At 42.2% G+C, this 22,392-nt stretch overlaps 1 protein-coding gene across 1 annotated transcript in view; it reads left to right on the top strand.

The window, feature by feature from the left end:
* CNTLN (centlein) overlaps positions 1-22,392 on the top strand; it is a 267,766-nt gene that overhangs the window by 227,293 nt on the left and 18,081 nt on the right. Inside the window, exon 24 of the mRNA XM_075280345.1 lies at positions 12,184-12,369. Within this exon, the coding sequence (XP_075136446.1) occupies positions 12,184-12,369 (186 nt within the window). The remainder of the gene's footprint in view (positions 1-12,183; positions 12,370-22,392) is intronic.

Genomic DNA, 22,392 nt, shown 5'->3' with positions numbered 1-22,392 from the left:
CTATATTCAGCCTGGCAAGTAGGGGGAAAAAAAACCCAGTCTTCAAGCTCAGGGAAGGGTCAGACAGACAACCAAAACACCTCCCCCCTTCCCCATGAACTATTATTATACTCAGGGGTCTTTTCATACCCCTAAGTATAATAATTGGAGCCCCAGGGGAGGTGAGGGAACATAATAAACAGTGTTACTCACCTCTCCAGGATCCGATGTTAATCCTAGCAGGCTTTGTGCCTGTATAATAATGTCCCAGATGTCACGTGGTCTGGGATATTACCATATAGGTCCAAAGCCTTTGCTAGCAGTAACAGCCTGTTGCCATACTATTGGCTATTACTACTAGTACAGGCTTTGGGCCTATATGGTACTGCTAGCACAGACTTTGGGCCTATATGGTAATATCCCAGTCCACATGACGTCTGGGACATTATCATAAAGGCCCAAAGCATGATAGGATTAACATCAGATCCTGGAGAGGTGAGTAAAACTGTTTATTGTTCTCTCACCTCCCCTGGGGCTCCGACTATTATACTCGGGGGTCTGAAAAGACCCCCGAGTATAATAATAATGGTAGTGGGATTGCGGCCTGGGCTCGGGCCTACTCACTGCTGGCCTCCGCAGCCTATAGTAGAAGGGGAAGCGAGGGCAGCAGTGAGCAGGCCCAGGGAGGTAGGTAAATAGGCCACTACCTGCTGGGGATACTCCAGCAGGTAACAGTCTATTATAAAACAAACAAACAAATAAGTTATTTTACTTACCAAACGCGCCGCTTTTCCAGCTGCCGTCTCCTCTTCACCCGGCAGTAAGACGTCTGCGTCTCGGCGTAGGAGGCGTGATGACGCCACCTGCGCTGAGACGCAGATGTCTAAACCAGCGCAGTAGAAGGCCACTCGGGTTGTTTTAAGAATGGCCTTCTCCTGCATTAGTTTAGGGATAAATAGACACGCCGGGTGCGGGCCTGATCTTACGTGGCCACGTCACCCGGCGTGTTATGGAGCAATGGAGGAGGGGCAGGGTCTGAAGAGCAAGCGAGCGGAGGCCGTCTGCTGACTGTTAGCGGCTGCTGGAGCAGCGCTGCTGCTGATAGGTGGGTGATGAAGCAGCGCTTTCTCCAGGGCCTGCCCAAGATGTTTTGGGACAGTCCTGGAGACAGCGCTGCTTCACCACTCACCTATCGGCAGCAGCGCTGCTCCAGCGGCCGCCCACAGGTGTCTTGCCACTTGACTCGACAACTTTTATCTCATTGGGTCTACTTGTGATTATAAAACACTTCCATTTATTGAAAAAAAACACTGGTTTTCAGAACTTGCCATTCCATTTCCACCTTGTCTATTTTGATTTGTGCAGTTATTTCAGAAATGGGTGGGATTAATGGATTTAACAAGGTCTGTGGGATATTACTTAGCCACCAGGAGTATGGCATGTGTTATGTGCGGTACCCTGACTCCCTTAGTCTCCTCAGGTGGTTGAGTAGAGGGGAATTTTAGTGGTTTATTCCACATAGTGGATATAGGTATCAGCTGCTCTTTCCAGTAGATTTGGCTAAGCTGACAAGTCTATAGTCCATGGTATAGGTCAGTATGTGGTTGTTATCATTTAATGCATGAAGAGTGAAAAGTTTTGCTATGAGCAGAAATTAAATGCATAAATTGCAGTGTGCATTGTCCTGAAGTGATATTCCCTCTATGCCTCGCTAAATCCATGCACAATGTCTCTGCTCCATTCCTGTCCCTGATAAGTTCATATACACTATGTGATCAAAAGTATCCAGCCCCCCAAAAAAACATAGGTTTTTCATATTAGGTGCATTGTGCTGCCACGTACTGCCAAGTACTCCATATAAGCAACCTCAATAGACATTAGACATCGTGAGAGAGCAGAATGGGGCGTTCCGCGGAACTCACGGACTTCAAACGTGGTCAGGTGATTGGGTGCCACACATCACGCAGGGCAATGCCAAACGACGCCTCACTTGGTGTAAGGAGCATAAACATTGGACAATTGAACAGTGGAAAAATGTTGTGTGGAGTGACGAATCACGGTACACAATGTGCCTATCCGATGGAAGGGTGTGGGTATGGCGAATGCCCGGTGAACGTCGTTTCCCAGTGTGTGTAGTGCTAACAGTAAAATTCGGAGGCGGTGGTGTTATATTGTGGTCGTGTTTTTCATGGAGGAGGCTTGCACCCCTTGTTGTTTTGCGTGGCACTATCACAGCACAGGCCTACATTGATGTTTTAAACACCTTCTTGCTTCCCACTGTTGAAGAGCAATTCGGGGATGGCGATTGCATCTTTCAACACAATCGAGCACCTGTTCATGCTACACGGCCTGTGGCGGAGTGGTTACATGACAGTAACATCTCTGTAATGGACCGGCCTGCACAGCTTTGGGATGTTTTGGAACGCCAACTTCGTGCCAGGCCTCACCGATCTACATCGATACCTCTCCTCAGTACAGCACTCCGTGAAGAATGGGCTACCATTCCCCAAGAAACCTTCCAGCACCTGATTGAACGTATGCCTACGAGATTGGAAGCTGTCATCAAGGCTAAGGGTGGGCCAACACCATATTGAATTCCAGTATTAATGATGGAGGACGCCACGAACTTGTAAGTCATTTTCAGCCAGGTGTCCGGATACTTTTGATCAAATAGTATATGGCTGTTTTTGATCTGAAGGTAAGATAATCCTTTAATAGTCACACCGTGGGGAAATTTTAGTGTGTTACAGCAGTATAGTAATACAGATACAGGATAATAACAGTAATATATTACAGAAGGAGACACTCATAATCTGAGGAAAAAAAAACATACTAGGAACATCTATAGCAGCTAAGGAAGAAAAGAAAGAAGGAAGTCTTCAGGATCATTTATCTCTCTGTGCGGAGTGATGGTCGCTTGGTCTGATGTAGATTATGTAGCCTGACAGCGGTTGGAAAGAAGGACTTCCAATAGCGCTCCTTCTCACACTTGGGGTGAAGCAGACGGTCACTTACAGTGCTGCCAAGTTCCGTCAAGGTCTCATACATGGGGTGGGATTTGTTCTCCCGCATGGAGCTCACCACGAACAGTGTGCTTCTGTCACTCACCACCTGTACTGGGTCCAGGGGGCTCCCCAGGACAGAGCTGGCCCTTCTGGTCAGCCTGTCAAGTCTATTTCTGTCCCTGGTTGATATACTGCTCCCCCAGCAGGCTACACCAAAAAAGATGGCTGAAGCAACCACAGAGTTAAAAAAAGGGCCTAGGAAGTGGCCCCTGGATTCCAAAGGCCCTCAGCCTCCTGAGCAGGTAGAGGCTGCTGTGACCCATTCTGTGCAGTGCATCCAGGTGATCAGCCCAGTTCAATTTATTATTGAGGAGCACACCCAGGTACTTATACGTCTTGACTATCTCAATGTAGGAGCAGGTAGGCCTCCTTACCAGTTTACCAATTGAACCTAAATTGTACAGGCGGTTCTTTGCAGAAAGAATGAAGTTGAACCTACTGAGAAGACGACCTTTTACAATTTCTTAGGGACATTTTAGGCAGGGTTCCAAGCAAAGAAGTATTTGTTAACCAGTCAGTATGCCTCGGTGTTTGCAAGGTGCAAAGAATTTGCTAGAGAGGCCTGCAGACATTTCTACATGGCTCCATAAGGACAGATATTTGGAGAACTGAAAGAATAACTTGTATTTTTTCACAGCTCACTCCACTTCCCTATTGTGTCCTTAACCAACAAAGAATGTTTCGTTGTGGCCAGGAGATTGGCATTTGAAGTGTGCAGAACAGCCAACAGTTCATAGGAAGGGAGAAATTAGAGTGAAGTTATGTCTGAGGAAGCCAAACATCCTGAAGACGGCTCAATCATTCTATATTATATTTCCTAATATTCGGCACATTTAGACTTCTCTGCTAGGGGTGGCTTTATAGTCTGGAGAGTACATGTATTTAATAAAGCGACACCTCTTGAAATTCTATAAAACATGGGATAATTTTCTCGATCTACTACTGATCTCATTTAACTCTCTGTCCTGTCCATGTTCTACAATGAAGAATTTTAGTTGATAGATTAGTATATGAGTATTACAGCTACACAAATAAGGAGCTAACTTACATCAACACAACTCACTGCTTAGGATTGCTTTATTAAGTGGATACTGATTACCGTATATACTCGAGTATAAGCCGAATTTTTAAGCACAGTTTTTGTGCTGAAAAAGCTCTCCTTGGCTTATAATCGAGTCAAGCAAAAAAAATGTTTTTTTCCTTTTTGTGGGGGTGGGGGCAGGGGGTCTATGACCAGCCGCAATAGTAATGTATAAAATCTCCCATAAATAGTGGGGGGAAAAAGAAGCTTTAAATAAATTTAATAAAAAAATAAAATAAATAAAAGTTCTAAATCCCTCCTTTCCCTAGAATACATATAAAAGTAAAAAATTACTGTGAAACACATACATATTAGGTATTCCTGTGTCTGAAAGTGCCCGGTCTACTGAATATAGGGTATCTGCAGTGCTCCTGTTCCATTGGGAAGGGGTTAATAGGAGCACTGCAGATACCCTATATTCAGCCAGGCTTAATTCCAAGTGGGGAAAAAAAAAACAGTCCTCAAGCTCAGGGAAGGGGCAGACAGACAACCAAAACACCCCCTCCCCTGCCCAGCACTGACTGCACCCAAAAACCATTTTAATTTTTGAAATTTTCCAGTAGCTGCTGCATCCCCCCCCCCCCCCCAGGCTTATACTCGAGTCAATAAGTTTTCCCAGTTTTTTTGTGGTAAAATTAGGGGGGTGGGCTTATATTCGGGTCGGCTTATACTCGAGTATATACGGTAAGTGGAGTTAAAAAGTGTAGTGTACAAAGGGTAAGGTATTACCATCAATTTAGATTTGAACAACTTGGTGCAATTTAATTAGGTCAAGGACCACGGCCCTCCAAGACTAACAGGGAGGAAACTTTGGCTATCAGCAGGAAGAGTTAACCCAGTGAAAGTCTAATTAACCCTTCGTAATCCGTCTATGTATAAACCCATGAATACCTGAATTGGGAATAGAAAGGGTTTTAAAGGAGAAGGGGTGGGTGACTATATACCTGCATAGAATAATACAGGAGAAAGATCGGGTATCCTGTATCAAGTGAATCTTTGTCCAAAAGTTAAGTTTTTATTCACTTTAGGGACATGTCCCATGTTTTTTATTTTTTATATAATAAAAGTTATGTTTTATTACTTGTTTGTTCAGAGTTAAAAAGTGTAGTTGAAAGCAGGAGGGAACATACCTGTAAGTAACTTGCTTTAATTTAATATTTTACAGTTTTGTTGTAAAATACTGCAGATTAAAGTCCTCGGTGAATCAGTCAAACATTTTCCCGTGGGGGGCCACACGGTGGCTCAGTGGTTAGCACTGCAGCCTTGCAGCGCTGGAGTCCTGGTGTTCAAATCCCGCCAAGGACAGAAAACCATCTGCAAGGAGTTTGTATGTTCTCCCCGTGTTTGCATGGATTTCCATCTCATATTCCAAAAAAGACATACTGGTAGGGAAAAATGTACATTGTGAGCTCTACGTAGGGCTCACAATCTACATTTAAAAAAACAAAAAAAAAAAAAAAACATTTTCCCGTGGATCGCCAGCCCCCGGAATGAGATCCTGGGCCAGCATCCCGTTGTTATGACAGGTTCCTAGGCTTGTCTGCCATTTATTTGTATGGCAGGCTGCTTTTCAAGGTTGTAGTTTTCAGGGCTACAGTTATTTCTCTGGCTGTCTTAATAACACCTCTGAGGCAATGATTCAGTTTTAATGTCCCATTATATCTGTTGTCCACTCTGAAATCCAACTTTCATTAGACATGGTGTGTAACATCTCTAAAACGCTTGGGTGTCCACCCAAGATACTGTTCTCTTTTAAAAGCCAACTTTCCAGCACTTATTTGTGAAATAAGACATTTCTCAATAAGTGGAAGACATTCCATACTGGGTAGAATAGCAGTCATTAAAATGTCCTTTTTACCCAAGTTCTTTATTTATTTGGAACACTCCCAGTATGATTACCTACTAATACTGTCCGATCTATGTAATCCTTGCTGCTGAGCTTCGTTTCGCAGTCTAATGCCATTGGATTCCCTAAATGGCCACCTCCTTATGCATATACCTAGCATGTAGATATCACCAACTACTAGTAAGCACACCTGATGCATCTTCCCTCTTAGATGACCCTACACACTATAGCAAGATATATCTGTGTTAGATAATAAAAGTTCCTAAATCAGCTAGAGCAGTACTCTGGAAACTGAGGAGACGCCTCCTGTGCTTTGCATGTCTAATTTGCATAATGAAAGTTATGATTTTTGTGTTACGGCATCAATATCACTATGGGGGGCAGTTTATATAGGTTGGGGAATTGATGGACACCCTTTAATGTGGATGGATTTTTCTGCAATGGCATGTAGATTAATAGTGGGATGTGCCATTCCCTTTACTACTCCTCCATAAGTTAAAGGGGTATTCCCAGCTCGCATACTCAGCAGTCTTTACTGCTGTAAAATCTTCTTTCTTCCTGGTTTCTTGCATCATTTGGTGGGCGGGGTTTCACATGCAACCTGCAGTTTAGCTCCGCCCCCAAATTAGTGTGTAGCTCCGCCCACCCATATTGGACTATGAAGTACAGGCAGCAGCAACTCCATTCTGTGTTACATACAGACACTGCCTGTCTCTGCCATAAGGAACACAATTGAATTAGCTAGCCTGATAACTGGGAGAACAGAAGAAATGAAAGCAGCTCCTCTCCTCTATCTGAAAGCAGGGACCTAGGTCACGTGGTGTAGACACAGGAATAGCTAGATACACAGGCACGCTCCCGAGCACTTAGCCCCTCCTCCCTCCCCCTGAGAGCAGCAGATACATCACTTGACTCATGAGCAGCTAAGTCAGGGCTGTGGCCACAAAGAATTGAATAAAGTAAGATAGTGGACAAACAAAGCAGTTTTGCTGAAGCAATGTATTTAGGAAAAGTCTTACATCCACATTAACAAGCAGTATAGATAGGATCCTTGTGATGGGACAACCCCTTTAAACTGTATCCCGAACCTGTAATGGTGGTTCATTGTGCCTTATATTCTGGACCAGCTCGCTCATTTTCTTTTAATGGAGAAACTTGACTGCCTAACTCAAAAGTATAAGGAATATGTTTGTTTTTGTACCATGTTAGCCAGTGGTTATGAAATATAAAAAAACAAAAAACTTGCAAGTCTTCAGTAGGTGATACCTTTTTCAATGGCTACCTCATAATGATGGCTTCCTCTGAGCTCCTTCTTCAGATATATCTAAAAACACTTTCTGCAGGCTGCATATATATATATATATATATATATATATATATATATATATATATAAAACTGGATACAGGGATAGGATTTCAGGAGGGAGGGGGGAAGAGGCTTATTACTATATGCATATATAAACAAATAATCAATCCCCAGTTCCCAGAATCTTTATCTTTATGGCTGTCTTAGTTCAATGATTTGTATAAAAAGACATAAATCCACGTGATGTATTCAAACCACTATCTAGAGACTTGAATAGGGTCATGCACTTGTACTCATAAATCATTCGCTGTTTTCTTGATTTAAAGTTCCCTCTTAAAATCAAAATTTTCATGTCATTGGTGACATGAAAATTTTCTTGCCAAAACATTTCTTCCTGGCAGAAATGTTTTGGCACGGGAAGGTCTATTCTCTGTTGTTTAATTGTATGGCGATGGGAATTGATTCTCATTCTGAGTTTCTGGCCGGTCTCTCCAACATATACCGTATTTTTCGGACTATAAGACGCACCCAGGTTTTAGAGGAGGAAAATAGGGAAAAAAAATTTGAAGCAAAAAATGGTAAAATATTTAATATATGGGAGTTGTAGTTTTGCAACAGCTGCAAGGCCACATTGACAGGTGACCCTGCAGCTGTACGGGGACGCATAGAGTGTTTTTTTTTTGCGGGGCCAGATGTACTTTTTAGTTATACCATTTTGGGGAATATCTATTGCTTAGATCACCTTGTATTGAAAAAAAACCTGGTGGTTTATGACATATGATTTTCTACTTTTATATATATATTCTAGGGACAGGAGGTGATTTAGAACTTTTATTTCATATTTTTATTATATATTTTTAAAGCTTTTTTTTTTTTTTTTTTAACTATTTTATTCCCCCCCCCCCGGGGGCTTGAACCTGCGGTCACTTGATCGCAAGTCCCATAGACGGCAATACAACTGTATTGCCGTCTATGGGACATTCTGTCTATTAGTATTACGGCTGGTCATAGACCCAGCCGCAATACTAATATAGCAGTGACAGGCCTGGGAGCCTCATTAGGCTCCCGGCTGTCACCCGAACAGGTCGGCTCCTGCGATATCGCCGCGCAGGAGCCGGCCTGCAACTTCACAGGTACGGGGCCGGTGGGGACCGGCCGCAGGGGAGAAGGGGCCGCCGATACTGACCTGGCATCCGCTGTACTAGAGAGGCGGAAGCCGACGAGGGATAGACGCTGGCACAGGTGCCGGGGCCTGAGACATCGCTGCGCTCCTCTGCCCTGCATGATGCCAGCGGCGGGGGGACGGAGGAGCGGAATAGCATCACTCCTCCCGCTGCTGGCTTCATGCAGGGCAGAGGAGCGCAGCGATGTCTCAGGCCCCGGCGTCTATCCCTTGCCGGCATTCGCCTCTCTATTAAGGTGGATGCCAGGCGCCACATTCGGACTATAAGACGCACCCTTCTTTTCCCCCAAAATTTTGGGGAAAAAAAGTGCGTCTTATAGTCCGAAAAATACGGTAGATTTTCATTGGAACATTTGGTGCACATGATCAAATACACTACATTAGGTGTGTTACAGGTGAACATACCTGGGATTTTATATTCCAAGTGTTTTTAGATATATCTGAAGAAGGAGCTCAGAGTAAGCTTCAAAACGTCATATTCTGTCATCATTATGAGTTAGCCATTAAAAAAGGTATCACCTACTGAAGACTTGCAAGTTTTTTGTTTTTTATATTTCATAACTCACAAGTGTGTTCAAGACCCATTTACCCTTGTACCCAGCTACCAACCTTTTCGAACTCCCTTGCAGGACCCTTGGAAAATAGCTTGTTGGGTTACTTCTCTATGTTTTTACAGCCGCTAAGTGTCTTATTGCGTTATACTGAATACATACAGCTCCTCCCTCTCGATCTGATTTTCCTAGGGACACACACTGTGATCATATTCCTCTTTGACCCAACAAGAGGCAAGGCACTTTCAGACCTAATTTTGAAAAACAACCCTGACAGAAATCAGGGGTCACCTAGATAATAGTGACCACAACTTAAAGGGACTCTATCAGCAAAATCATGCTGCTAGAGCCCCACATATGCGTGAATAGCCTTTAAAAAGGCTATTCAGGCACCGTAAAAGTTATATTAAACTACACCCCCGTTTTAAAATAAAAACCTAAAAAAGAATGTGATCTACCAACCGAACGTGCACGCTGGGCGGGCATTCAGGGTGTGTCTTCATCTTCGTCCATGCCTCTTCTTCCTCCGATGTCCTCCGGTCCCGTCCTCCTCCGGCGCTCGCAAACGGACATTGATAAAAAAAAAATAGCCTGGGCGCATGCGCAGTAGCCATAGTAGAAGCCGCATGCTACTGCGCATGCGCCCTGGCTATTTTTTTTTATATCAGTGTCCGTTCGCGAGCGCCAGAGGAGGACGGGACCGGAGGACATCGGAGGAAGAATAGGCATGGACGAAGATGAAGACACACCCTGAATGCCCGCCCAGCGTGCACGATCCGTAAGTAGAGCACATTCTTTTTTAGGTTATTATTTTAAAACGGGGGGGGGGTGTAGTTTAATATAACTTTTACGGTGCCTGAATAGCCTTTTTAAAGTTTTCGGGTATGCTTTAATAAGATGGTTAGTAGGGGGGCACAAAAACAACAGAGTTAAGGAGGGCAAATTTTCGTAAGCTAGGAGAGGATGTTAACAGCATAAACTGGGACAAAGTCCTCAAGGTGAAGGGAACACATTTTTATTAATGACCTGTTATAGGGTTTATTTGCAGATGCCACTAAGCTCTGTAAAGTAGTCAACACAGAAGAGGATAGTGTAATATTACAGAGAGATTTATGAGTTTTAATGTAGATATATCTAAAATCATGGACCTGGGCCATGGAGGTAAGTATTACAATAATGGATTATATAATAAAACACTCATTGGTAAGTCTACTGCTAAAAAAGATTTTGGAAAATTGGTGAACTGTAAATTTAATTTTAGCAACCTGTACAAGGCAGCTCATTGAAGCAAATAAAATCATGGCCACATTAAGAGAGAAATAGACGCTCACAAAAAGGATATAATTTTGCCTCTATACAAATCACTGGTCACGCCACATGTAGAAAACTGTACACAGCTTCATTTTGGAAAAAGGTCCTGTGGACTGATAAAACAAAGATTGAGTTGTTTGGTCATACAAAAATGCGTTATGCATGGCGTCCAAAAATAACAGCATTCCAAGAAAAACACATGCTACCCACTGTAAAATTTGGTGGAGGTTCCATCATGCTTTGGGGCTGTGTGGCCAATGGGAATCTTGTTAAAGTTGAGGGTCGCATGGATTCCACTCAGTATCAGCAGATTCTTGAGAATAATGTTCAAGAATCAGTGACGAAGTTGAAGTTACGCCGGGGATGGATATTTCAGCAAGACAATGATCCAAAACACCGCTCCAAATCGACTCAGGCATTCATGCAGAGGAACAATTACAATGTTCTGGAATGGCCATCCCAGTCCCCAGACCTGAATATCATTGAACATCTGTGAGATGATTTGAAGCGGGCTGTCCATGCTCGGCGACCATCAAACTTAACTGAACTTGAATTGTTTTGTAGAAAGAAATGGTCCAAAATACCTTCATCCAGGATCCAAGAACTGATTAAAAGCTACAGGAAGCGACTAGAGGCTGTTATCTCTGCAAAAGGAGGATCTACTAAATATTAATGTCACTTTTCTGTTGAGGTGCCCATAGTTTTGCACCGGTCAAATTTTGGTTTAATGCATATTGCACATTTTCTGTTAGTACAATAAACCTCATTTCAATCCAGAAATATTACTGTGTCCATCAGTTATTAGATATATCAAACTGAAATGGCTGCTGCAAACACCAAAATATTTAGAACTAAAAATGATTAAGATTAATAGGGGTGCCCAAACTTTTTCATAGGACTGTATATTTGGCAAAATAGCTCATGCACAGGATTTTTTTTTTTTTTTTTAAATCCATTTAAAAATATTTTTAGGGGGCTTTTTTTTAATGAAGTCTTTACTGAATCTTCTTTATTCTATATATTAGAATATGCATTTCCAAATGTGGACTTTGACATGAGATGTTTGATTTCTACCTTAAAACATAAGTAATGCAGTGTATTGTGTATTCAGTGGAAATCGGACAATCTATTAATAGGTACACGGTGAAGGCAAACATAAGGATCTCTATTCCATGATTAAGTTTGCTAATGTTGTAGAGTAACAGAGGAAGGTCCCCTCCGTCTGAGACCACTTAGCTGCCTTTTGACCACAGCTTCCAATGGATTAATCACGCAGTATTGAAGGCGATTTCTTAAACACTGAGAGTAGATATTTGTCTTTTATTACAAAACCACGCAGCAACTTCACCCAGCCTCAGAAGAAAATGTGTGATCTGGCAAACATGGCCACATCCTAATGCCCTAACCTGCTAATTTGCATGTATAATACACAAAAAAGGTATATTTGCCAACTGCCCTAAAACAGCATATGGCCGAGCCCCATATTGCGGAAACACAGCTTTTTGTGCTGCAGAGTTTGTTGCGGTTTTTGGAGCCAAAACCAAGAATGGCTACAATAGGAATGGGAAATATATAGGAAGTTATATCTGCTACTCAATCCACACCTGGCTTTGGCTCGAAAAAACGCAGAAAGTTACGCAACAGAAAAAGCTGCGTTTCTGTAACGTGGAGACTTGGATAACGGTAGTCTCCCTATAAGAGTTGACTATGCAGGTGAGTTGGATCACAGTATACAAAATTTGTGTAAAAAAAAAAAAAGAACAATTATGAGCACAAAATTTTGGACCATAAAAAGGCAGGATGGTTATTAACTTGTCTGCTAATTTAAATAATAATCTTAACATAAGACTGTTCCTTGCAGAATGGAAAAGTCAGTGATTTGGAAAGTAAAGTGACCAATCTTGAACGTACAATATCTGAACTGGAAAAGGCAGCTACAGAACAACTGCACAACCTCGCAATGCAGAGCGAGCAAGCCTTGGAAGTGTTACAGAGCAAACTCTTACATGGCAGTAAAAGGATTGATGAGTTTGTCACCTTTGTAAAGGTATGTTTATGTAACTTGAGTCTATCGTACCTACAGTACAGTTGATTCCCATTCTGGTAGCAACGTTTCTGTTAGATCACGTTTTCCAGCATTAAAATGCAGAGGTGTCCCGATAGTCAGCATTAATAAATGGGTGAAGAACCATATTACTAGTGATTGTTTGTCCTCCATGCACTTTGCATCGGCCATTGTACACAGCCGATAAAAATGGGCGCCAGTGGATTATATATCTTTGGTCACTCATTAGCCGCACAGGCTTAACTGCTAGGTAGTAAGACTAGTGGTTGCCCAGGCCTAGACACAAATGCAAGTTTATTAAATGTATTTAGGTTAAAGAATGTCTTTATACTGTAGTCCAATTTTTTGGGGAAAGAAAGTTTAGTGCACTTTTCTTCTGTCAGAGCAAATAGCATAAAACCAGCAGAATGAGGTGCAGTGTGCGTCTAGGCAGTGACTATGTTTTGCTAGGGGTGTACAGTGACATGACTGCACCTTATCCCCATTGCTTTTACTCTTTTAGGATAAAAAGATATCACTAATCAGAGCGCCACTTACTTATTTCTACCACTAAACTCCTTTTTGCTGAAACGTATTAGTGGGCAGGGTGCCAGCGGTATCACAAGGCCCTCCACACCAGGCATGACTACAGTATACCTCCATATTGTAGTCTGCAGTGCCATCCACTCCCACCTACAGCATTCCTCTGTAAGCTTATTCTCATCATTATCTTCCAAAATATTGTATAGTAAAGTTATGTGCTACACAATAGTCTGATTATATTTGTGTATTCATTGCAAGCAGCACCAGGATAACCTTGTGATTAGAATTCTCTGTACAACTCTGAAATGTTAATAGCAGCTTTACTTTACTGTATGTGGGGGTGTCCACATTGAGGATTGACTGATTCACTCCTTGCTTCCTTCTACAACTTCTTGCCATCCCCCTCTTTAGTTAGGTACAGCTTAGGTCCTTCATCTTTATTACTGGCTGTGTTTTATTTGGATAGCGCACTGCCATATTACAACAAGGTTAATCGAGAGGGATAGACAGGATTATTAACATAGAAAATATTAGATGCATAAATGCAAACTGGCACAGTGATCAGTATGTGCCCTTGAGTGTTTAGTGCCAGCGTAAGAGATATTGCAGTAAGTACTTATTTACTATGTGGAAAGCAACCCACCAACTCTTCTCTGTGTATCATATGCTCTCAAACTTTTTTGGGATTAGCCTGTAATGGGGGAGTTATTTGCAAATAGCTGTGCGAGTCACAATGGAATTTAGATATCTGATATCAGTCCACTGTGCTTTGATGAATTTTAGACACTTTCTCTGTAATAAAAAGAACATTTGTGTAATTTATAGGAGATATAAAATATTTTATCTTGCTTTGTTAGACATGACAGAGCCACTCATCTATGCTGTATTATCACCAGCATTATTCAACATGACATCTCCTGGGCCCTGGAGACGGTTCACATTTTACTTTATCAGTAAGCTGTGACTATCCACCCCGGTGCCCTGAAACAAGCAAACTCTTCAGCGCTGTGCTTTGAATTATACTCAGAAGACACAGTTTGCATTTTACATGCATCTGGTTCATTGATATTGTAGCCTGCTATACACAAAAACGCTTACATAGCTTTGATACAGCTCTACAGTTGTTTAATTAAAAGCCAATCGCAAAGAATGAACATGAGCTAAAGGCGGACACCTTTTTTTTTCGTTAATTGTTATATACAGATGTAGCAGAGTTAACACAAACTTCTGCAATTGGTTAAACTGCTGCAGTGTAATATCGTATCACAGAAGTCAATAAATACAAATGAAGAGAGTTTGAAAATCATTTTACATGGTTTTTGTTGTTGTCGTAATAAGATATGATACTACAGCAGCTTAACCAATTGCAGTAGTTTGGGATAAGTCTACTACATCTGTATGTTTTAGTTTGTCAGATTTGTTGTGTATAATTTTTTAACAGAATTCAATATTGAAACTGATGTATTCAGACATTTAGAGCTTGTTCACATGATATGTCATTAGGTATGTGGTGGACGGATGGTCCCAACTTTGAGGCCAGTATCAGTTTGGGGAACTAGGTCCATCTTCCCTCCTGAAGTGGACATGCATGGGGATAAAACGATGCCTGTCACAGAAAAGTGATGTGGTGCACTTTAAGAATGGTACAGAATGACTGCAAAATCTACAAAAGGCAACGCGTTTCAATACCGAGCTGCTGTCTTCATCAGGCCACTATACAGATATAAAAACAACCAGACAAAATACAGTGAGTAATTGAATGGGTGACATATTAGCATATAGTAAGAATACGAATACAAAAAGATGTAATAGCATGAAAAAGTGACTTAATAAGTCAAGGGTATACATTGTGTCACTGCAACTGGCTAGTAAAGTCATAGTGGGGCGCCGCGTAATGCCCCAAATTGACATATAAAATATGGGTATAAAAAATATATAATAACATACAAAGATAAGCCACTAAAATTGGCTATCAAAATTCAAATAGGGTCAGGCATAGACTATAAATAAAGAGCATATATAAAAATAATATATAAATGACTACATAAATAGATAATTGCATAAATAAATATGTAAATAGATAAATAAATGCATGAATAAATTAATAGTTGAATAGATAAATATAATGAAAAGGATACAAGAATGTGTCAGTGTGCCAATATAGGGATAAAAATGGTGGAGGTAAATAAGGGGTAAAAAACCAAGGGAAATATGCCTGAAAGTGGATGATTTGTATATACAGTCACATGATGAATATAGTTCACAGGTTAAAGGGATTCTTTTTTTTCTGGTTGACACGTAGGAATAGCCTTAAGAAAGGCTATTCGTCTCCTAAGCAGGAAGGAATAGAAAAAAGCTCCGCAACTCTCCGAGGTTTTCTTTTCATTAAAAAATTAGCTTTTATTCCATATTATAGTAAAAAAGAGGACATACAAAAGAAAAGAAAAACAAGAAATAATTTTATTTCTTGTTTTTCTTTTCTTTTGTATGTCCTCTTTTTTACTATAATATGGAATAAAAGCTAATTTTTTAATGAAAAGAAAACCTTGGAGAGTTGCAGAGCTTTTTTCTATTCCTTCCTGCTTATGTTGAAGCCCTCAGAGTCCGAGGGAGAAGTCTCGTGCACCCCGAAGAGTTCCATTACATACATGGTGAGCTCCAAAAACTTTTTTCTTTATTTGCTTATTCGTCTCCTACCTTTAGATGTCTTCTCCGTGCCGTTCCGTAGAAATCCCGGTTTTCGTCGATATGCAAATGAGTTATTTCGCAGCACTGGGGTTGGGCCCCAGCGCTCAAACAGCATTGGGGGCATCCCCAATGGTGCGAGATGACTCTCCAGCGCTGGCTCCATCTTCTTCAGGAACGTCTTCTTCCGGCGTAGGCGGTGAAACTTAAGGGCCTTGGGCAGAGCCGACTGCGTATGCCCACAGGCCACAAGAAAATGGCTTAAGCAGCCATTTTTCTTGTGGCCGCGGGCATGCGCAGTTGGTTCTGCCCGAGCCTACAGGTTTCACTTCCTGCGCCGGTAGAAGACGCGTGAAGAGGACGTTCCTGAAGAAGGTGGAGCCGGCGCTGGAGAGTTCTTTTGCACCATTGGGGACGTCCCCAGTGCTGCGAAATAACTCATTTGCATACCGATGAAAACCAGGATTTCTACGGAACGGTGGCGCGGATAAGACATCTAAAGGTAGGAGAAGAATAGCCTTTCTTAAGGTTATTCCTACGTGTCAACCAGAAAAAAAAAGGGTTTTAATGGTATAATCCATTTAACATAATATGTGTGTACCAAATGCTGTAGGTATCAGACAATGGTAGTCAATGGGAATACAGATAGGCATAGTGCATAGAGATGAGGCACACTTACATAACAGAACTTCCTAGGAGGCCTGGGACCCAAATACCCCTTATAGTGAGGAACAGGGATATAAGGCCAGTTCCATGTGGAGACACTGACGTCAGCATCCCATCCTCGTACAATTTTCGCTTTCCCTGCCACAAATGTGTCTTCTGTATAATACAGTGGAGGCCAGGCAGCTTTGGTAGCGCTTAGCTCTGAGTGGCCACCATGTTAAAGACTCATCTTCTGCCGTATTAGTATGATGGATGTCGGGAAAGGATTAATATGAAGCTATAATCTAAATTCTGGTGGACATGCATGCCCAGTCACGCTTTCCACTCCAGGTGGTTCTTTTCTATTGTGTATTCTGTTCTATTGTCCTTATTATCCTATATAGTAGCATGGTGAAATACAACAAAACTAAGAATACTGCTTCTGAAGACTGACTTTTGAAAAAGCATGTACTATTTCTTTTTATTGGCTCTCTTGAAAGCCTCTTTGTCAGTGCAATTGTATATTCAGATGGAAAATATTACTATAATTAATTGTCTTCACTTAGGAGGACTCCTGTGTGTCTTGGTCTTGTCACCTCTGGTTTGCGAATGCCATTCCTGTGAAGTTAGCACAACACAGATAAAGGTTATGGCAAAAACTAATTGCTTAGACAATGCGAGCAAAGGGGATGGGATTCATGCGAATCCCATGCCCACTTTGCAGAAAAACCGCAGTGCGGACACGCTGCGATTTGCAAATCGCAGCATTTCAATTATATCTACGGAAATGCCAGCGGCGTTCCCATAGATATAATGTTAAGAGAAAGTCTGCAGAGGAAAACTTCGCAAACTTTCTGTTGAAAGTGCTGTGGAAAGAACCGCAGTGCATTCACGCCGTGGTTCTTTCCGCAGCGCTTTAGCGCTGCATTTACGGCCCGTGGGGCCTTAGCCTTAAAGTTTGTTTTGCCATTTGTGAGAGAACATTGAGTGTGTGTTGCAGTAGAAAACCGCTTGGCCAGATGTGTCCAGATTTCTGTTGCATCATTTCAACAGTAGAAAATTAGACTGGTGCACGATATATCATGCACCCCTTTGCTATTGTTTCCTATGGGAGGCTGCTGTTAATGATGATGACTCAGCTTCCTGTTTGCATACACATAGGAGATAATAGCAGAGATGAGTGCTGCTGGGAACTTCCTGTGCTGGCTGGAAGCTCATTAGCATATGAATAAAAACAGACTTATTCAGAAAACACTGAGGCAATCTGCATACTAAAGGTAGGTGTGGAATAGCATTTCTGAAGTCTATGCAAGCATGTGTTTAGTTAAAAATGACTTTTCCCAGTGATAGAGCCCCTTTAAAGTGGCCAGATATTCAGTGTTCTTGTGGCATTTTCCAGTATCCGTAATAGTATAGATTAGTATTGATGTTGAGGGTGACACAGAGATTAAAAAAAAAAATGTAATTGATATATATAGAGAGAGACAGAGAGAGAGAGATTGCAGAGTAGTTTAAAACAGTGGTTACTATATGAATTTTATTTGTGGGATGTCATCTTTAACTTGTGCAGGTCAGGGAAATAGCAGAAAAATAAAGGGACGAAAGAGAAAACAAAAGGGACGTAATGAAGGTCTACATGTGTTTGTACTTTATAACCTCCGCAAGGAAATATCCGAAACAATATTTATCTAGGTTGCTCTCTCCCTGATCTATTGGCATTGCTTGAAGTTGTAAGCTGCAATGGGAATTTATGGCTATAAAATCATCATCACTTTACTGTCGTTAGTGTAAAAGCAGAACAAGCATGTCACCTTTGTGAGGCAGGCAGTACTTTTATTACAGATGATAATCCACAGTAGATATTGGTGATAAATTAACTTAATCTCCATCAGGATTACTCCGCAGCTGGGATTTAGGCAAATTGAATCAGAAGCCTGAACAATGACAGTGAATATCTATTAGACTGTAAACAGAATAACATACTCTGTGGGTTTTAATGAATGAAGCCGGTAGCTGAGCGCTCACTGTTCACATTTGACATATGGTTACTGATGCGTGCACCAGCAGCAGCACATAATATACAGTGAATGTCTTAATGGGTGGAAGTTTTATTATTAAACTGCTCCAGTCAAAGTATTCAGTCCCTGGGATACGCAACTGCTGATTTACCTAAAGACACATTTTATTCAGAGGAATTGTAAGCCCAAAGTATATTATCAGTATTTTAATACTGGGGCTATAGATGACCCTCTGATAGGTTTAGGCCAAGGTTTTTGATATGAACGTTTCCTTGTTGGTCTGCTAGTATACACTCTACTTATCTGGCATGTCTAGATGTTAATACTTCTTTTTCATATAATGTTATTGCAGGGAATAAAAGAAAGTCTTTAATTCCAACATATTTATAAAATGACACACTTCATAATGAACAGTCAACAACTAGTCATGAAACATACTGTAACTTTTATTAATAAATATTCCTAAAGTAAGTGTCCACACATGGCAATAGTCTCAGCCACCTGCCACTGCCTTCTGTATAGGAGTTGTGACTGTAGTAATAACTGGAACCCTGCGCCTACAGTTGCACGATTTTGATGCAGCTGCTTAATGCTGCAGGGACAATATATAAGATAAGATAATTCTTTAATAGTCTCACCATGGGGAAATTCAGTGTTACAGCAGCATGGTAATACATTAATATAGTTCAAGAAAAACACATACAATCTCATAGCAGATAGAAAAAGATACTAGGAGTCATAGCAACTAGGAATAAAAAAGAAAGACTCAGAATTAGAGATGAGAGAACAGTGAAATATTCGATATTTGTTTCGAATAGCCCCTCAATATTCAGCTATTCGAACGAATATCGAACCCCATTATCACACCTCAGCAAATGATGACAACACCTCTGGAATGTAACTGGGACAGCAGGGGAAGCATGTCTGGGGGCATCTAACAAGCCCAAGTCACAGTTTTACCCCACCATCACAGCCTATCAACTACACACTTTCCACACTCAAAAAAACCACTATAAAAGTGGAAAAATACCTGGAAACCTTCTTTCCTCCCCAATTGGATGGACAGAAACCCAAATTTTAAACTAAAGAAACATTGCGTAGCACCCCTTTAAATCACGTTGCCCATGACAACCACAGATGGAATAGGCAATGGGAAATTCAACAGTACCCACCCTGGACTGTCATTGTGTGTGGTAAGACCTTCAAAAAAATCACTTTTCTGGCTCCTAAAGTGAGCCCTTCCAAATTAAAATAAAAAACAAAAGAGACACCGAGCACACTATATAGTGTAGAATGTCTGATAAATTTTGGTGGAAATAACCAGAAGATTTAAAAGGACCAAATGGCCTCTCACCTGATGAGGTTGTGACAATCGCTCACAACTACGTTTGGGGTTTACCGTCAGGTGGAGGAGGCAGCACGTCTGATGGACACCGGCCAAGGCCGGGGAAGATAGCGTTTTCAATGAAATGGAAAGACGGCGCTCTCAGGTCACAACAGGATTTTATTCAATAAGACAATGATGCACAACGCTAAAAAATCGCCGCTTTTCGGGCACACCTGCCCTTTCTCAAGTGCGTAACTTCACACAAAGCTCGGTCAGTCCAGAAGATGCATACAATTTGTATACATCTTCTGGACTGACCGAGCTTTGTGTGAAGTTACGCACTTGAGAAAGGGCAGGTGTGCCCGAAAAGCGGCGATTTTTTAGCGTTGTGCATCATTGTCTTATTGAATAAAATCCTGTTGTGACCTGAGAGCGCCGTCTTTCCATTTCATTGAAAACACTTCCAAATTAAGTTAGAGGCCCTTAAGCTGAGCTACCAGCAGAGATTGATGCCCTTGAGGTGACGTGACTTCAGCCTTCTACCTGCAGAGTTTTAGGCCCTTTTGGTGAGTTGAGCCTTGCATCAGCAGAGTGTTAGCCCCTTTAAAATTGTTAGCCCCTAAAACAGTGGTTCCAGAACCATCACTCTCATTGTGTTGGATTGATGCAGTGGATTGGACTGAGGACCCAGACATTGACCTTGTTTGTGATTGGAAAATTGATAACATTTTGGCATCAAGTCCTGGGGGTAACTTTTATTTAGAGGACCGCAAAGGTGGAGAATTGGCTGCAACCACTACTACCGGTAATGGTCTTCTAATATCGGATTCTACATTACCTCCACAAGGTTATGATCCGGTGTTAATAGTCTAAACAACATGCTCCAGTACTTTAGATGTAGATCAGAAACCACTTTCCCTTCTGACACCAGATTTAACAAAGCTTCATCATCATCATCATCATCATCATCATCCTGCTGAGATGGAGCCACTAAAGTAAACCTTGCCTTCCAATGCATGTTCTGGAGCTGTGAATGAGCCAAATCTAAACAGAGTCCTTTGGAACTGAACAAAATTCATCAGCAGTGTTTTTGGCCCTTGGAGTGAGTAGAGCCTTGTACCAGTAGTGTTTTTGGCCCTGGAGGTTAGTTGAGCCTTGCACCAGCAGTGTTTTTGGCCCTTGAGGATAGTTGAGCCTTGCACCAGCATGTTTTTGGCCCTTGGAGTAAATAGAGCCTTGCACCAGCAGTGTTTTTGGCCCTTGAGGTTAGTTGCGCCTTGCACCTGCAGGGTTTTTGGCCTTTGAGGTTAGCTGAGCCTTGCCCCAGCATGTTTTTGGCCCTTGGAGTGAGTAGAGCCTTGCACCAGCAGTGTTTTTGGCCCTTGGGGTTAGTTGAGCCTTGCACCAGCAGTGTTTTTGGCCCTTGGGGTTAGATGAGCCTTGCACCAGCATGTTTTTGGCCCTTGGAGTGAGTAGAGTCTTGCACCAGCAGTGTTTTTGGCCCTTGGAGCGAGTAGAGTCTTGCACCAGCAGTGTTTTTGGCCCTTGGAGCGAGTAGAGTCTTGCACCAGCAGTGTTTTTGGCCCTTGAGGTGAGTTGAGCCTTTAAACAGCAGTATTTTTTGACCTTCAGGTGAGTTGAGCTATGCAGCAGCAGTGTTTTATTTTTTGGCCCTTGGGGTGATTAGAGCCTTGTAGCAGCAGTGTTTTATTTTTCGGCCCTTGGGGTGACTTGAGCCATGCAGCAGCAGTGTTTTATTTTTTGGCCCTTGGGGTGACCCCTTAAAAATTAGATTTCAGACCCTTGGGGGCAGCCCTAAAAAATTATTTTGCAGGCCCTTGGGCTGGAGCCCTAAAAAATAGTTTTGCAGGCCCTTGGGGGGTATCCATGAAAAATTAGTTAAAAAGAAAAAAAGTTTTTTAACAATTACATTAGGGTGAAGGGGCTGGGGAGGATGATGAGTGAATTGGGTGCTGGCAGCCCCTCTCCAGTACCTGGACTGTGGACTGGATACCCAGCTTGTTATCCACGTCCTTGTCCACGTCCCCTGCTGCTACTGACGAGGGACACAGCTGGCAGCCCCTCTCCAGTACCTGGACTGTGGACTGGATACCCAGCTGGTTATCCACATCCTTGTCCACGTCCCCTGCTGCTACCGACAAGGGGCACGGCTGGCATCCCCTCTTCTATACGTGGACTGGATACCCAGCTGGATATCCACGTCCTCGGCCATGTCCCCTGCTGCTACTGTCGAGGGTCACTGCTGGCAGCCCCTCTTCAGTACCTGGATTTTGGACTAGATACCCAGGTGGATATCCACGTCCTCGCCCACGTCCCCTGCTGCTACCCTGCTGCATAATTGGCAGGTTCACTGTATGTTTCTTACACTGAGAACAAGCTCTCCCTATCACTCCAAAATGAAAATGAGACGAAGATGGCTGACACTATTCTTATGTATCAGAGGTCACATGTTTTCGGCAGCCAATGGGTTTTTCCAATTTTTTTTCAATGCCTACGTTGTCGTAGTTCCTGTCCCACCTCCCCTGCACAGTTATTGGTGCAAGAAACATGCCAGGGAAGGTGAGAGGGGACACAAATTTTTACTGCGTTTGCTGCGTTATTCGATTGGAATCGAATATATCGAACAGCCTGATATTCGATCGAATACCAATTCGATCGAACGCCGTTCGCTCATCTCTACTCAGAATCATTTAGTTTTCTGTGCGGAGTGATCTTCACCGCAATTGGGAAGAAGGATCTCCGATAGTGCTCCTTATCACACTTGGGGTGAAGCAGTCGGTTACTGAC

The sequence above is a fragment of the Leptodactylus fuscus genome, chromosome 1 (assembly GCF_031893055.1).
Source record: "Leptodactylus fuscus isolate aLepFus1 chromosome 1, aLepFus1.hap2, whole genome shotgun sequence".
NCBI lineage: Eukaryota > Metazoa > Chordata > Amphibia > Anura > Leptodactylidae > Leptodactylus > Leptodactylus fuscus.
This window is presented reverse-complemented; position numbering and strand designations above follow the sequence as displayed.